We start from the raw sequence: 17,103 nt of genomic DNA, 5'->3' as shown, positions 1-17,103 counted from the left end.
TTTCTGTAATCAGGAAGTGCTTTGAGAGGCTGGTTATGGCACACATTACCTCCATCATCCCAGACACCCTAGACCCACTCCAATTTGAATACTGCCCCAACAGATCCATAGATGACGCAATCTCAATTGCTTTCCACACTGCCCTCACCCACCTAGATAAGAGGAATACCTACAGTATGTGAGAATGCTGTTCATTGACTACAGCTCAGCGTTCAACACCATTGTCCCCTCCAAGCTTGTCACCAAGCTTAGGACTCTGGGTCTGAACACCTCCCTCTGCAACTGGATCCTGGACTTCTTGACGGGTCGATCCCAGGTGGTGAGAGTAGGCAACATCACCTCTGCCACGCTGACCCTCAACACAGGGGTGTGTGCTTAGTCCCCTCCTGTATTTGCTGTAACCCACGACTGCAACACCATCATCAACTTTGCTGACAACACAATGGTGGTAGGCCTGATCACCGGCGACGATGAGACAGCCTATAGGGAGGAGGTCAGTGACCTGGCAGTGTGGTGCCGGAGCAACAACCTCTCCCTCAACATCAGCAAGACCAAGGAGCTGATCGTAGACTACAGGAAACGGGCAGGTCGAGAGCTTCAAAGTCCTCGGTGTCCAAATCACTAAAGACTTAAAATGGTCCAAACACACACACGCAGTCGTGAAGAAGGCGCGACAGTGCCTCTTCCCCCTCAGGAAGTTGAAAAAGTTTGGCATGGGCCCTCAAATCCTGAAAAGGTTCTACAGCTGTACCATTGAGAGCATATTGACTGGCTGCATCACTGCCTGGTATGGCAATAGCACCGCCCTCGATTGCATGGTGCTACAGAGGGTGGTGCGGACAGCCCAGTACATCACTGGGGCCGAGCTCCCTGCCATCCAAGACATCTATATCAGGCGGTGTGGTAGGAAGGCCAGGAAAATCATTAAAGACTCCAACCACACGAACCATAGACTATTCTCTTTGTTTCTGCACGGCAAGCGATACCGGTGCATCAAGTCTGGCACCAACAGGCTCTTGAATAGCTTATATCCCAAGCAATAAGACTGATAAATAGCTAACAAAATAGCTAAGACTGATAAATAGCTAACAAAATAGCTACACAGACTTGAGTTAACCTTGTATCTTTATTGACCTTTTGTTTTTGCACTCTCTATGCACACTCACAGGGCCCTACACAATCACACACACACTCACTCATATTGTGCACATACATTTATACTGATTCTACACACACGTACACCCACTCACATACAAGCTGCTGCTACTCTGTTTATATTATATCCTGTTGCCTATTCACATTTGACATTAAGAAGATGCTCTTATCCAGAGCGACCTACAGGAGCGATTAGGGTTAAGCGCCTTGCTCAAGGGCACATCAACAGATTTTTCACCTAGTCGGCTCGGGGATTCGAACCAGCAACCTTTCGGTTACTGGCCCAATGCTCTTAACCGCTAGGCTACTTGTCGCATAGTCACCTTACCTCCATCACTCCAGTATCCCTGCACATTGTAAATATGGTATTGGAACTGACCCTGTATATAGTATGCTTACTTACTTATTGTGTTCTTCATATTTCTTCTTATTTCTCGTGTTTTTTTTTTCTTCTAGTATTACATTGTTATTGATTATTGCATTGTTGGGTTTTGAGTTTGCAAGAAATGCATTTCACTGTACTTGAAACATCACCATGCGGTAAATTGGTTAATAGACCAATAACAAAGAGAGCTCCAAACCTCTCTGCCAATAACAGTTAGTTCAGTTCTCTCCCCACTCAGACCACTCCCAGACAGTCCTTGCAAAATTCTTGCTTGAGAAATAGTTTTTTGCTAAAAAGCTATTTTTGCCCATTTGAATGGAAATCTGTTACAGTAAGGTACTTAATTGTTACCCAGAAATGATTTGATATTGATATAAAACAGCTGCATTGGGCCTTTAATCAAAGTTACAACACAATGGGCTTGTTTTGAGTCGACGAGTGAAGTCGGGGGAGGTGCATCTGGGACAGCCTAAAGTCGGACAAGGATGTGGTTTTGCAACAGGAAGGCTCGGTGCAACATGGCAGTGTTGCTGTGGTTTCTAAAAGCTTCTTTGTAACGTCAAAATAAACACGTCACCAATCCCCATATCACACACTCAAAAGCAGTAAATATAGGTGTGTACATTGTACTATAAATTGGTGAAAGAGAGCCTCAAATATCACATTCAACTATACATGAATCGTAGCAAAGTTAGTTCCTGTTTTAGTCACTTCTTTGGTCACGTTTGTGTGGGTCAAACAAAAACACCCTAATGATTAGTTGACAATTGCCTCCCACAATTCAGGTGATGGCTGCAGGATGAAGTTGGTTAAGAGCAACTGCAGAAATTTGCAGGCGACTGCAGACAAAACTTCATGACCATTGATCACATGGTTTTTGTCAAGTCCATGCAGTCATCATGTAGGTGCAAGTCAGACTATTTGTATCCCCATAATGCAACACACTTTGGAAGGTAGTGACCATCGCCTTGACAAAAGTGATTTGCTCAAAACACACCCTTGACAAAAGTGATTTGCTCAAAACACACCCAGTATGTATATTCAGTGCTTGACTAAAATAGGTGCAGGTACACATGTTGGGTGCCGGTACTGTTTATATTCAGGTGCAGGAGCTCCACAATACTTTTGAGCTAATATTCTAAGGCGAACAGCTCAAGCAGTAGAACATTTGAGATGCTGGTACTCAGCTACGGTGACTTCCTGCCCAAGTCAAGCACTGCATTGCTTAACCAAATGCAAGTCTCCAGGGTGCACCGCACTCGGGTTATTCCAAGTATGCAAATCGCAGGCTACTACAAATTTGAAGGTGACCAACAGACAATGCACACGGCACGAACCAACTGGTCTATTCCAACCAATGATCATGCACAGAGTGGAGCCTTCTCAGCGCTGATTGGTTGAAACATATCTACCGAATTTAGATAAAAAACAGACATGAATATAAAACATATTTTACGCACATTGCAAGTGGTGTTACTGCGTTGATGAAAATATTTTCTGCATGCCTGACGTCATGTCAACGTTACTGTATGCAGAACTTTTTCTCCTCTGTAAGTTATGGCACTTCACTTGATTATATTTACATTTTATAACTTAAGTATAACTAAAGTTAAGTATATGTGACACATATTGCGATGAGAAATTAACAGGTGGATGACAGACTGTCGATGAAGAGAGCTCACCACAGACCCAGACAAGGCGTCTATTGTATTTTATTACGCGGAAGCCATGCCACCAGTAAGTTTTTACACACAAACATTTGCAACGTTCCTGTCTTCAGCAGAAGGGGAAATGAAAACACAGAAAGTATCAAAATGAAAGTTTTCTGTTGTTACCTATTAGTTCTGCAACTGCGCTGAAAGGCCACGTATGACTTGTTGAATTACTATTCAGGAAGGACGGACTCATCTGCAAAAAAACAACTTCGATATTTAGTATTTTCCTTTATAATAAAAACAAAACGTCAACAACCTATCTAGCCTATAAGAACGAATACAAATGCAATAGCTTATAACCCGTTTTCTGTACAGTAAATAACTTATTTTAAAAATACATACGGAACTGAGACGAATCCCATGCTCGCTAAGCCTCGCCATGTTTTACAGTTAAAGCCACTTGCAGGCCAACGACACCGACGTCAAAGACAGTACAGAGTTTAAACTCTGTGACCTACGTAGAGACAGGCGGCGCGCAAAGGTCTGTCTTGCCGCATTCACGTACTAGTCGGAACTCTGAAATGTCCGACTTGCTAACTGGTTGTAGCTAGTTATACAAGTGCCGCGTTCAACCAGATAGCAAGTCGGAAATGCCAGTTTCCTAGTTCCGACTAGTACATACACGCGGCATCTGTTCAGCCCACCCGGGGCTGAACAGATGCAAAGTCATAAACCCCGCCCATTTCTATTTTTTTAAATTATTTTTTTATTTTGAACAAACCCCTAACCGTAACCACACTGCTAACCCCCGGGGGACTTCCAAGGTGGTGCACCTGCTATTCTGGTGTTTTAGACCTATGGTTTCAAATTACAGAGAAGCCTTCGGTGGCCGCCGTTTCGCAGAATAACAACTTCTATCGACAATGAGTGCCAAAGTAGTAAGTGCTGCTGTGGTCTAAAACTGCTGTGGTCTAAAACTCATAGCACAATACGAACCTAGTGCGCACATAACTAGCTTATTTATCTGCCTTTTTTAAAATAGAGGTGAGTTTGGTTCGGACAAACAAAAGCAGGGCTGTGTGTTCTTGTCTAGTGCACATTGAACCTTCACCTTGATCTTATCTCCTGGGTATTGAAACAGACCACAGAATGTTGCACCATTCAGCCATACAAACAACTTCCTCTAGTCCAGGCCATTTACATTTTAGTCATTTAGCAGACGCTCTTATCCAGAGCGACTTACAGTTAGTCAGTGCATTATTATTTTTTTCATACTGGCCCACGTGGGAAACGAACCCACAACCCTGGCGTTGCAAGCGCCATGCTCTACCAACTGAGCTACACGGAGGGTTGTGATTCACATAATAATAATAATAATAATAATAATAATAATAATAATAATAATAATAATAATAATAATAATAATAATAATAATAATAAAGTGGGCCTATAGGACCCCCAGGGGCCTCAGATAACTTTCAGAGGGTCCTTGAAAAAGCAGGGTCTCTGGATAAAACGATCACATCGAAAATAATAGCAGCAAGGCCTAAATATGTCACATTTAATGGAATAACTGTTCGACAGACATTAAAACATTGGGCAATTTCATATACAGTGCATTCGGAAAGTATTCAGACCCCTTCCCTTTTTCCACATTTTGTTACAGTACAGCCTTATTCTAAAATTGATTAAATAAACGTTTTTCCTCATCAATCTACACACAATACCCCATAATGACAAAGCGAAAACAGGTTGTCGATTTTTTTGTTGTTGCAAATTTATAAAAAACAGAAATACCTTATATACATAAGTATTCAGACCCTTTGCTATGAGACTCGAAATTGAGCTCAGGTGCATCCTGTTTCCATTGATCATCCTTGAGATGTGTCTACAACTTGATTGGAGTCCACCTGTGGTAAATTCAATTGATTGGACATGATTTGTAAAGGCACACACCTGTCTATATAAGCTCCCACAGTTGACAGTGCATGTCAGAGCAAAAACCAAGCCATGAGGTCCAAGAAATTGTCCATAGAGTTCAGAGACAGGATTGTGTCAAGGCACAGATCTGGGGAAGGGTACCAAAACATTTCTGCAGCATTGAAGGTCCCCAAGAACACCGTGGCCTCCATCATTCTTAAATGGAAGAAGTTTGGAACCACCAAGAGACTCTTCCTAGAGCTGGCAGCCCAGCCAAACTGAGCAATCGGGGGAGAAGGGCCTTGGTCAGGGAGGTGACCAAGAACCTGATGGTCACTCTGACAGAGCTCCAGAGTTCCTCTGTGGAGATGGGAGAACCTTCCAGAAGGACAACCATCTCTGCAGCACTCCACCAATCAGGCCTTTATGGTAGAGTGGCCAGACGGAAGCCACTCCTCAGTAAAAGGCACATGACAGCCCACTTTGAGATTGCCGAAAGGCACCTAAAGGACTCAGACCATGAGAAACAAGATTCTCTGGTCTGATGAAACCAAGATTGAACTCTTTGGCCTGAATGCCAAGCGTAATGTCTGGAGGAAACCTGGCACCATCCCTACGGTGAAGCATGGTGGTGGCAGCATCATGCTGTGGGGATGTTTTTCGGCAGCAGGGACTGGGAGACTAGTCAGGATCGAGGAAAAGATGAACGGAGCAAAGTACAGAGAGATCCTTGATGAAAACCTGCTCCAGAGCGCTCAGGACCTCAGACTGGGGTGAAGGTTCACCTTCCAACAGGACAACGACCCTAAGCACTCAGCCAAGACAACGCAGGAGTGGCTTTGGGACAAGTCTCTGAATGTCCTTGAGTGGCCCAGCCAGAGCCCGGACTTGAACCCGATCTAACATCTCTGGAGAGACCTGAAAATAGCTGTGCAGCAACGCTCCCCATCCAACCTGACAGAGAAGAATGGGAGAAACTCCCCAAATAAGGTGTGCCAAGCTTGTAGCGTTATACCCAAGACTCAAGGCTGTAATCGCTGCCAATGGTGCTTCAATAAAGTACTGAGTAAAGGGTCTGGATACTTATGTAAATGTGATATTTCCGTCGTTTTTCTAAAAACCTGTTTTTGCTTTATCATTATGGGGTATTGTGTGTAGATTGATGAGGAAAAAAATACAATTTAATCAATTTTAGAATAAGGCTGTAGCGTAACAAAATGTGGAAAAAGTCAGGGGGTCTGAGTACTTTCCGAACGCACTTTACAAGTTGTTCCATGTTATTTCAGCAAGCCATGACACCCACTATCAGATTGTTCTGAAATTGTTTCTGTAGTTAGAAACAGGTAAGATTGGCATTCCTGAAACATTATTTTGTTGAAATGTAATTTGATCTTGGAGAAATTAAGCTATTTGATTGCACCGAAATTGGCCATTTAAATTTATAGGATTCAGATAATATTCAATAAATATAGCACCAACGTCCAATTTGGACCAAACTTCTTCCTACCAATGAGTATGAGGAATCCCCCAAAAACGGTCAAAAGCCACCCACGGACCCCCACACCCCATGCCAATCCAACCCCAACAACCAGTATACAGTATCAGTTCTCTATGTTTGAGAAGTAGTATGAAGCTGCGGCTTGGAGTATTGCTTCTCCATACTATGTAATGTATTACCCTGTGAACCTGGTAATGTTTTTTTCAATAAGTAATTGAAGTCACTTGCTTTATTTACCATAAAGTAGTGTGAAAGTACCATGTTTTGACCACTAGATGCCGCTGTTCCTGCTATATCACCACACCATAGGATCCAAGGTTCTAACGATGAATTTAGCCTTAAGATTATGCTTTTGGGAAACCGGGCCCTGGTCTCTTGTATTTATTAAATACATCACAACATTTCCTTTGCAACTTTGGGTAGAAAACCAATAGATTTGGTCACCCACACAATTCAAGCCAGTCCTCCATGAAAGCAATTCAGTTTGTCCTTCTTTTATGCTTTATCTGTGGTTTATTCCCTTCAAAAAAGTCTGGATTAGTTACTGTTAGATCATTCTTGGTGAACAAGCAAACCACACATTCTTCCCAGTCAAAACAGTTTGAGCATATATTATGACGACATATGACGCTTTTGTTAGTTTTGGTGTTCGGCAGGGCTTTTTCGGCTGTTCGCTTACACCATTTTTTTTGCTGGGGCAAGTCGAAGTTCGGTAGCCGAAGTCTACTACCCTTCGTTGCTGATTGGTCAACAGTACTACTCCTAGTAGTGGACGGGATTCTTCAATTAAGTGTTTGTTGTCATTCAATGAGAGACGACTAGTTTTCATGCACATTTTTTCACTTGAGAAGTACTGCACAAAACACCTTAGTTAGATGTAAAATTGCATGACTAAGACCTCCTCTGCATTAATGAAAGATTTCTTGATTTTGAGGAAGTGTACTGTATACTGGCTACGTTTTGCTACAGCGTCTCAATAGGGACAAACAGTAATATTGCTGTTTTTTTTCTTGTTTTTCAAGCGAAGGTCTTTTAAGGGAGTATGTGAGGCACAGACATTCGCTTTGCCTAGCCGAGTTCTGCTAGGAGGAAACAGAACCTAGTATGCCGGCGGCTTTAGGTTACAGCAGTTCTAATGGTTTCAATGTTATGGTCTCAAATGGTCTTCAATGGTAAAAGTTCCAAACACACACTGTATAGTGTTTTGCAATGGTAAGGGTGTTGGGTTCTATTAGGGTTGTCACAACATTTTAGTCCCTAGACCATTTTTACATCAAAGTTTTGGGCTTGTAGGAAAAGTCTTCATATGAGAATTGCACCATAGGGATAGCCCTCTCAGAGTGCGGCCACTTGTTGATCTATTTAAGGAGAGTTGGGTTGAAGCAATAGGTTGCTAAGAGAGATCGATAAACTGAATTGCTTTCACGGAGGACTGGCATGAACTGTGAGGATGACCACACAATCAGTAGCGGGTACAATAAATGGGGAAGCCAGAAAGAAAAGCCATATTACAACCTATTTGTTGTGATAATTACATAGTTTGCTCTATAACCTGTTTGTTCATATGCCTTGCGACATATAGGCCTAAAGGCCGAGACAAGAAGACACTGGCAGAATAAATTCGACCACCTTTGTTTCATCACAAAACCGGAGAGCAACCTCTGTCTGGTGAAGTCCACAAAGCATATTGCATGTAACAAACAGTTACAGTGCATTCGGAAAGTATTCAGACCCCTTGACTTTTTCCACATTTTGTTACAGCTTTATTCTAAAATGGATTAAAATGTTTTTTTTTCCATCATCAATTTACACACAATACCCCATAATGACAAAGCAAAAACAGGTTTTTAGAAAAACAAATTAATTTATTAAAAATAAAAAACAGATAATACATTTACATAAGTATTCAGACCCTTTACTCAGTACTTTGTTGAAGCACCTTTGGCAGCGATTACAGCCTCGAGTCTTCTTGGGTATGACACTACAAGCTTGGCACACCTGTATTTGGGGAGTTTCTCCCATTCTTCTCTGCAGATCCTCTCAAGCGCTGTCAGGTTTGATGGGGAGCGTCGCTGCACAGCTATTTTCAGGTCTCTCCAGAGATGTTCAATCAAGTTCAAGTCCCGGTCTGGCTGCGCTACTCAACGACATTCAGAGCCACTCCTGCAATGTCTTGGCTGTGTGCTTAGGGTCGTTGTGCTGTTGAAAGGTGAACCTCCACCCCCCCAGTCTGAGGTCCTGAGCGCTCTGGAGCAGGTTTTCATCAAGGATCTCTCTGTACTTTGCTCCGTTCATCTTTCCCTCGATCCTGACTTGTCTCCCAGTCCCTGCCGCTGAAAAACATCCCCACAGCATGATGCTGCCACCACCATGCTTCACCGTAGGGATGGTGCCAGGTTTCCTCCAGACGTGACGCTTGGCATTCAGGCCAAAGAGTTTAATCTTGGTTTCATCAGACCAGAGAATCTTGTTTCTCATGGTCAGAGTCCTTTAGGTGGCTTTTGGAAAACTCCAAGCGGGCTGTCATGTGCCTTTTACTGAGGAGTGGCTTCCGTCGGGCCACTCTACCATAAAGGCCTGATTGGTGGAGTGCTGCAGAGATGGTTGTCCTTCTGGAAGGTTCTCCCATCTCCACAGAGGAACTCTGGAGCTCTGTCAGAGTGACCATCAGGTTCTTGGTCACCTCCCTGACCAAGGCCCTTCTCCCCCGATTGCTCAGTTTGGCTGGGCTGCCAGCTCTAGGAAGAGTCTCTTGGTGGTTCCAAACTTCTTCCATTTAAGAATGATGGAGGCCACGGTGTTCTTGGGGACCTTCAATGCTGCAGAAATGTTTTGGTACCCTTCCCCAGATCTGTGCCTTGACACAATCCTGTCTCTGAACTCTATGGACAATTTCTTGGACCTCATGGCTTGGTTTTTGCGCTGACATGCACTGTCAACTGTGGGACCTTATATAGAAAGGTGTGTGCCTTTCCAAATCATGTCGAATCAATTGAACTTACCACAGGTGGACTCCAATCAAGCTGTAGAAACGTTTTAACGATGATCAATGGAAACAGGATGCACCTGAGCTCAATTTCGAGTCTCACAGCAAAGGGTCTGAATACATACGTAAATAAGGTATTTCTGTTTTTTATTTGTAATAAATTTGCTAAAATGTCTAGAAACCTTTTTTCGCTTTGTCATTAGTAGAATAAGGCTGTAACGTAACAAAATGTGGGAAAATAATCAGGGTTTGGCAGATGCCAGGAGAACGCTACCTGCCTGAATGCTTAGTGCCAACTGTAAGTTTGGTGGAGGAGGAATAATGGTCTGGGGCTGTTTTTCATGGCTTGGGCTAGGCCCCTTAGTTCCAGTGAAGGGAAATCTTAACGCTACAGCATACAATGACATTCCATATTAATGCCCATGATTTTGGAATGAGGTGTTCGACGAGCAGGTGTCCACATACTTTTGGTCATGTAGTGTATTTTCATAATGAGACAAATCTATTGGTTTTCTACCCAAAGTTGCAAAGGAGCAGAAACAGTGGCATCTAGTGGTCAAAACCTTGTACTTTCACCCTACTTTATGGTAAATAATCCATTCAACTTCAATTACTAATTTCTCTGAACAAAGGGAAATCTCCAGATTCACAGGGTAATACATTGCATAGTATGGAGAAGCAACACTACAAGCCACAGCTTCATACTACTTCTCAAACATAGAGAGCCAACTGATACTGTATACTGGTTGTTGGGGTGGGATTGGCATGGGGTGTGGGGGTCGATGGGTGATTTTTATATTTTGGGAGGATTCCTTTGTGTCTTACTCATTGGTAGGAAGACATTTGGTCCAAATCAGACGTTGGGTACTATATTCATTGAATATTATCTGAATCCTATAAATTTAAATGGCCAATTTAGGTGCAATCAATTAGCTTAATTTCTCAGATCAAATTATATTGAAACAAAATAATGTTTCAGGAATGCTAATCATATCTGTTCCTAACTACATACATTATTTCAGACAATCTGAGATGGTGGGGGTCGAAATCCTCTTTCTTGTGCTTTTTGAACAACCCGTATAGTACTGAATATGAGGAATTTCTTTGGGCTATGATGAGAGATGATCTACTCTCAAATGCCTATCAATTAATGGCCATTGGCTCCAGCACAGGACAGGCTGGGTTCGATTTGTCTCTGGGAAATTCCATTGTAACGAAATTAAGTTGAGACTCATTTGTCACTTTAAAAGGTATACCAAACAAAAACCATTAATTTCAAAGTTTAACAAAGCATAGAACTCTATGCACAATGACTACTTTTAACAATTTCCACAGAATACAATTCGAGGGAGATTTTATAGCAATTTTGTTACCAACGTTTTCATATCTGCACAGTTTTTCCAGTAAAATGTATTTTTTTAATGTGTAAATTGTTCGAAGTAATCATTGTGCATAGAGTTGTATGGTTTGTTAGACTTTTAAATCAATGTTGTTTTTTTTGCATACATTTTAAAGCAGAAAGTCGGCGTCTCAGCATAATTCCTTTACCATGGAATTGACGCTATCCCCACTTGCTACACTACTCTCTCTCATTTAATTTCAATTCAATTTACATTTTCTTCATTGGCATGACGAATCTGTTCCTCAGTGCGCGCGCAATTTCTGATGACAAACAACCAAGATAAAAGGAAGAGACCGCCAGCTAGAGCATCGTAAGTATTTTTTTTCTTCATTTTTAAATATTCATAAATAAGGTGCTTATTTTGTTAAGGTACTCTACATTGTGTTATTTAAACCAAGATTAGTACGACAAGCTTACAGACTTAATTTGTTTGGATAAATTTTAGCAACGGTTTGCAGCCAGCTAGCTAACGTTAGCTAGTTTAGTTAGCTAGTTTACTTAGCTAGCTAACGACGTGAACCTGTCAATCAAATGTCACCAAAATAAAACGGATTTGAAAATGTATAAACTACTTTATCCACGTCCATAACTTATATGTATTTATCCCAATCACTTTGGTACGTTCATTAATCATTTACAGTGTGGTTGGTTTTGGTTGGAAGCATTAACGTTATTAGTTCACGTTAGTATTTCGAATCTTGATGAGAATATATGGGGTTTGTAGATGGCCGATTCTCCTTCATCCAGCGACCATCAAGAGGACTGGGGAGAAGAGATGATGGAGTTGAACAAGGATTTAGAGAGAATGATTGAAGACGTGGAAAATATATCAGGTATGGTAACTAACTTTATTAAGAGCATCTGTATAATGTACTTACTGTTATTGAATAACAGTTATTCTGAAATAGAAAATAGTAGCTAAACCCTAACTCTCCACCGCCATTCCATTTACTACCCACCCTTTTTTTTATTACATTTAGAAAAGTGAATTACACACATCCATTAAATCTAAATTCTGCCTTGTGTTTTAAATCATACTCAGTACAGCCCACTACTGACACCAACAGCCCTGTCCTTCATCTCCCCTTTGGTTTCCCAGTACAGCTGACGTGGATGGCCTATGACATGGTGGTGCAGCGGACCAGTCCTGATCTGGGGGACTCCCTACAGCGGCTGGAGGAAGAGTTCCTCCGCTGCAGGGCTGTCATCTGTGGCTCCCCTGGGGAACAGGAGCTGAACCAGGGGATGGGATAGGAACTGGGACAGGGGCTGAACCAAGTGATGGGGATGGAGTGTCCTAGACCTGTACATACCACCTCCATCTCACTGACAGAAATGTGATTGGCTGTGATTCACCGGGAATGTCTGATGTTCTGAAATTGACCTTAATCCAAAGCTAGTAGCCTGTGCCCTGTATGCTTGTCTACAATGTTGGTTATATGTAGACTAGAGTCCCATATCTGCAGCCTCTCTCTCTCTTTGACAGAAGCAGAAGCCACAGGAGATAGATGATTGAGATAGATGACTCCTGCCCCACACTGCATGCTGTCTAAACTGAGCAGCAGGCTGTTATATGGTGCTGTTATATGTAGATTATGGTTGTTTATGTACCTGAGGACAGGGTGTTCAATTAACTTTAGTGTTGTGTTATGAATTTGTGGTTTGCCTGTTTGGTCAAATAATAAGATAAAACTTGAATCGAGAATATTGACTGTTAGCTTGTTTATTGGGATGCCAAAAGGAGTTGGTAAAATGTGCATACACATGTTGACATTCTACATCTTGATAGTCACATCCTAGTCATACCCCCAGCAGTCATGGTACTGTAGCGTTGTACTTAAGGCTTACAGTTTCTAAAGCCTTTATCTCATTCTTCAGAGTAGTATTTACACTGAACAAAAATATTAACTTAACATGCAACAATTGCAAAGAATTTACTAAATTACAGTTCATATAAGGAGATCAGTCAATTTAAATAAATTCATTAGGCCCTAATCTATTGATTTCACATGACTGGGAATACAGATATGCATCTGTTGGTCACAGATACCTTAAAGGTAGGAGCGTGGATTAGAAAACCTGTCAGTATCTGGTGTGACCACCATTTGCCTCATGCAGCCCAACACATCTCCGCATAGAGTTGATCAGGCTGTTGATTGTGGCCTGTGGAATGTAGTCCCACTCCTCGTCAATCAGTACGTTTACATGTACACTAATAATTAGATAAACGGATTATGGCAGTAGGCAGATTATGAAAAGATAAACAATGTGCTCGACTCCACTTTATATCAATTTAAATCAGGTGCTGGATCCTGGTATATAATCCAAAGAACAGTAATGGGACAGCGCTCCGGTAAATAAACTTAAAATGACATATTTTTATTGTCGCACGAACGTTTCGGGTATGAGCCCTTCTTCAGTGTGCAAGGCAATGTCAATCAATGTCACAACAAGAACTCACACCGGTGGGCATAATTCTAAATTCCCAGTCAGTATTGGCCCAATCAAGAGATCCCAGCAGAGAGAGCTGTGGGGGAAACATGACAATCTAATAAAGATACATAGACACACAATACAATTACATTAAGATGCCATTACCAAAGTGTTTGGCCTATTATATTATATAGCATACTATAATAGCATACTACAAACAACAAGAAAATTAACATTCCTCATTAAGGCCTGCTGGGGCAAGCGTGCACATGCGGTCTATCCAATATGTCTCTCTTTGGATAAGTAATTTATCCCTATCTCCTCCCCTACCTGGCCTTCACCAATTCAATGCCCATATAACGTAGGCAGATTATGCAATAGTCATTTAAATACCTTACTCTGTTTATCTTAATCGGCGTAAGGTCAAAATCGAAGTAAGCATATGCCGATTAAAACAACTGGTTTTCTGAGCAATCGTTCGAATTATTAGGACATGTAAACACCTTAATCAGCGTTCCAGCTGTGTATTTGATCTGCGCATGTGTAAGCACCAGCTGAGCGAGCGTCCCGTATTAGTGCGAGTGAAGTGAGTTCGGAACAACTGAATGTAGCATAGTAGAACTAGTTTTCACATACAAACGTTATGTCCGAACTCAGAATCAAATATGCTTACCAAAAATAACGTGTTCGCTGTGGTAGAACGTTTATTTTGATTGGCGATTTTCTCCATTTATCAGAGTGCCATCAGGTAGCCTGACTTCAGATGTGTCCATGTAAACAGGATTATTAAGGGAATCGTTCTTCTTGCAAAGCATATAAACGTTTTAATCAAACTGTTAAATTAATCTGATTATCCACAATCACATTATTGTGTGCATGTAACCTTACTCTATGGCTGTGCGAAGTTGCTGGATATTGGTGGGAACTGGAAAACGCTGTCATACACATTGATCCAGAGCATCCCAAACATGCTCATTGGGTGACATGTCTGGTGAGTATACAGGCCATGGAGGAACTAGGACATTTTCAGCTTCCAGGCATTGTGTACAGATCCATGCGACATGGGGCCTTGCATTATCATGCTGAAACATTACATTTTACATTTTAGTCATTTAGCAGACTCTCTTATCCAGAGCGACTAACAGTTAGTGAGTGCATACATTTTTCATACAAACATGAGGTGATAGTGGTGGATGAATGGCACGACAATGGATCTCGTCATGTATCTCTGTGCATTCAAATTGCTATTGATAAAATGCAATTGTGTTTGTTGTCTGTAGCTCATGCCTGGCCATACCATAACCCCACCGCCACCATGGGGCACCCGGTTCCCAACGTTGACATCAGCAAACCGCTCGACCACACAACGCCATACACGCTGTCTGCCATCTGCCCGGTATAGTTGAAACCGGGATTCAATCGTGAAGAGCACACTTCCCAGTGTGCCAGTGGCCATCGAAGTTGAGCATTTGCCCACTGAAATTCTCTAAAACGACGTTGGAGGCGGCTTATGGTAGACAAATAAACATTAAATTATCTGGCAACAGCTCTGGTGGACATTCCTGCAGTCAGCATGCCAATTGCACACTCCCTCAACTTGAGACATCTGTGCCATTGTGTGTGCCAAAACTGCACATTTCAGAGTGGACTTTTATTGTCCCCAGATCATAATCAGGTTCTTGATATGCTACACCTGTCAGGTGGATGGATTATCTCGGCAAAGGAGAAATGCTCACTAACAGGGCAAAACATTTCTTTTTGGAGAAATAAGCTTTTTGTGCATATGGACAATTTCTGGGATCTTTTATTTCATCTCATGAAAGATGGGATCAACACTTTACATGTTGCATTTATATTTTTGTTCAGTGTATGTTGATGAATGTGAATGTTTGAATGTAGGCTATTTCTTTCTATGTGAACCAGTGGCCATGCACGTTGACTTTGCACTGACTGAATGTAATATACAGTTGTTGACTGTCTGTTGTGTTTCAGATGGAGAGAAGCGAGAGGAGTACAGAACAGGGTGACTACTGATCTGGACCACATTCTGAAGGGGCTGGACTCCATGTCTGAGTGTCTGGACAGACTGGCTTGTAGATACATCTGTATCTCTCTTCTTTACCCCTCTGGGCTCTCTCCTTTATCTACTACAGTGTTCCCAACCCTCTCCTTTATCTACTACAGTGTTCCCAACCCTCTCCTTTATCTACTACAGTGTTCCCAACCCTCTCCTTTATCTACTACAGTGTTCCCAACCCTCTCCTTTATCTACTACAGTGTTCCCAACCCTCTCCTTTATCTACTACAGTGTTCCCAACCCTCTCCTTTATCTACTACAGTGTTCCCAACCCTCTCCTTTATCTACTACAGTGTTCCCAACCCTCTCCCTTATCTACTACAGTGATCCCAACCCTCTCCTTTATCTATTACAGTGTTTCCCAACCCTCTCCTTTATCTACTACAGTGTTCCCAACCCTCTCCTTTATCTACTACAGTGTTCCCAACCCTCTCCTTTATCTACTACAGTGTTTCCCAATCCTCTCCTACTTAGGGAACCGTCAGACAATCCACATTCTTGTTCTAGCCCTGCAATGCCACATGCAGTTCAACTAATCAACAAATCAACTGTTCTTAAATAAAAATCATACATTTTGGTAGACTCAGTCCTTTTGATTTTAAACCTCTTTTAAAAAGTGCACAGAGCTAGGCCAGCTTTGTCTAATAGACAGAAGTTTATTTTACAGTGTGTTTTTTTGTGAATGTTTTCTTCTGTTCAGTGCGGTTCACAGTGCGGACACAGCTGAGACAGTGTGACCTGATCGTGTGACAAGATGGCCTCTCTGAACAGAGTGGAACAGGGGGTGGGTGACCTGGCCAAACATGACCTCAGGCTGAGGAGTGAGGAAGAAGATGAGGAGGAGGAGAAGATGAAGAAGATGGAGGAGGATGGAGAGTAAATGAAGGTGAAGAAGGAGAGGAAAGGAGGAAGTGTGTGTGTGTGTGTGTGTGTGTGTGTGAGAGGAAAGCATGGAGCCAGTGGGTTATAGAACTGGATAGGGACCATCATTAGTCCACATAGTCACACTTGTAATCAAACACATTTTTCTCTCAGCTTAATGATCACAACCTAAAAATGACAGGTGAAGACCAGTGTAATATATACTACTTCACTACATTTAACTTACGACATGCAACTTCATAACATTAACCTTATAACATGAAAAGAAACCCTCCATTGTGAATTGGCGACTGTACCTAATACAAATCTGGTTCCCTCTCTTCTCCCTACAAGCTACTTTATACACTCCTTTTTTTCTTCCCTTTATATAACCAGGTGAGTCATAAAGGAACACACACTGTGTCTCCTGTGCTGCTGGTTATGGTCAGAGTGGTGCAGGGTGCAGCAGGCAGCACTGGCTCTGTGCTCCAGTTCCTCTCTCCATGTCTATGAGCAGCAGAGGTGTGTGTGTGTAGTGGTCTATCATCTCCTTCACTCCTGGGAAACTCTGCATCAGCAACACAGCAGCATATAATGGAAAGGCCCATTGGTTAGTTTATGATGTGGTAGCAGGTTGGCATTTGTTGTCATGAACTCTGCAGAGTGGTCACTAGCTGGCACAGCCACAAAGTCATGCAATCTGATTTTAAACCTAACCCTAGCCTCAACCC

At 42.1% G+C, this 17,103-nt stretch overlaps 2 protein-coding genes and 1 long non-coding RNA gene across 4 annotated transcripts in view; 2 read left to right on the top strand and 1 right to left on the bottom strand.

Moving 5' to 3' along the window:
* Window positions 1-3,853, bottom strand: part of LOC121538126 (MORC family CW-type zinc finger protein 3-like) — a 21,587-nt gene extending 17,734 nt beyond the window's left edge. The window contains exons 1-2 of one of the 2 annotated variants that reach the window (XM_045206935.1): window positions 3,598-3,853; window positions 3,376-3,448 (exon numbers count right to left, since the gene is read on the bottom strand). In XM_045206935.1, the coding sequence (XP_045062870.1) occupies window positions 3,376-3,448; window positions 3,598-3,636 (112 nt within the window). In that variant the 5' untranslated portion in view covers window positions 3,637-3,853. The remainder of the gene's footprint in view (window positions 1-3,375; window positions 3,449-3,597) is intronic. The other variant, XM_045206934.1, reaches the window with a different exon arrangement.
* On the top strand, window positions 3,004-17,103 carry LOC123481827. The gene is made up of 3 exons (XR_006657332.1): window positions 3,004-3,277; window positions 15,427-16,397; window positions 16,769-17,103. It is a non-coding gene; the product is annotated as an uncharacterized LOC123481827 (long non-coding RNA).
* On the top strand, window positions 11,229-12,706 carry LOC121540248 (synaptonemal complex central element protein 3). Its single transcript, XM_041848976.2, has 3 exons — window positions 11,229-11,311; window positions 11,726-11,834; window positions 12,101-12,706. Exons 2-3 carry the CDS (start codon window positions 11,726-11,728, stop codon window positions 12,253-12,255), a joined length of 264 nt encoding a protein of 87 aa, XP_041704910.1. The 5' UTR covers window positions 11,229-11,311; the 3' UTR covers window positions 12,256-12,706.

Source organism: Coregonus clupeaformis, chromosome 3 (assembly GCF_020615455.1).
Source record: "Coregonus clupeaformis isolate EN_2021a chromosome 3, ASM2061545v1, whole genome shotgun sequence".
NCBI lineage: Eukaryota > Metazoa > Chordata > Actinopteri > Salmoniformes > Salmonidae > Coregonus > Coregonus clupeaformis.
Note: the sequence above shows the minus strand (reverse complement) of the source record. Positions and strands in the feature narration are given on the sequence as shown.

Excerpts from the sequence above, each read along its gene's own strand:
- LOC121540248 (XM_041848976.2), top strand. The coding sequence starts at position 11,726 with ATGGCCGATTCTCCTTCATCCAGCGACCATCAAGAGGACTGGGGAGAA. Across the intron at positions 11,835-12,100 it reads AGACGTGGAAAATATATCAG|TACAGCTGACGTGGATGGCC; the intron begins GTATGGTAACTA and ends TTGGTTTCCCAG.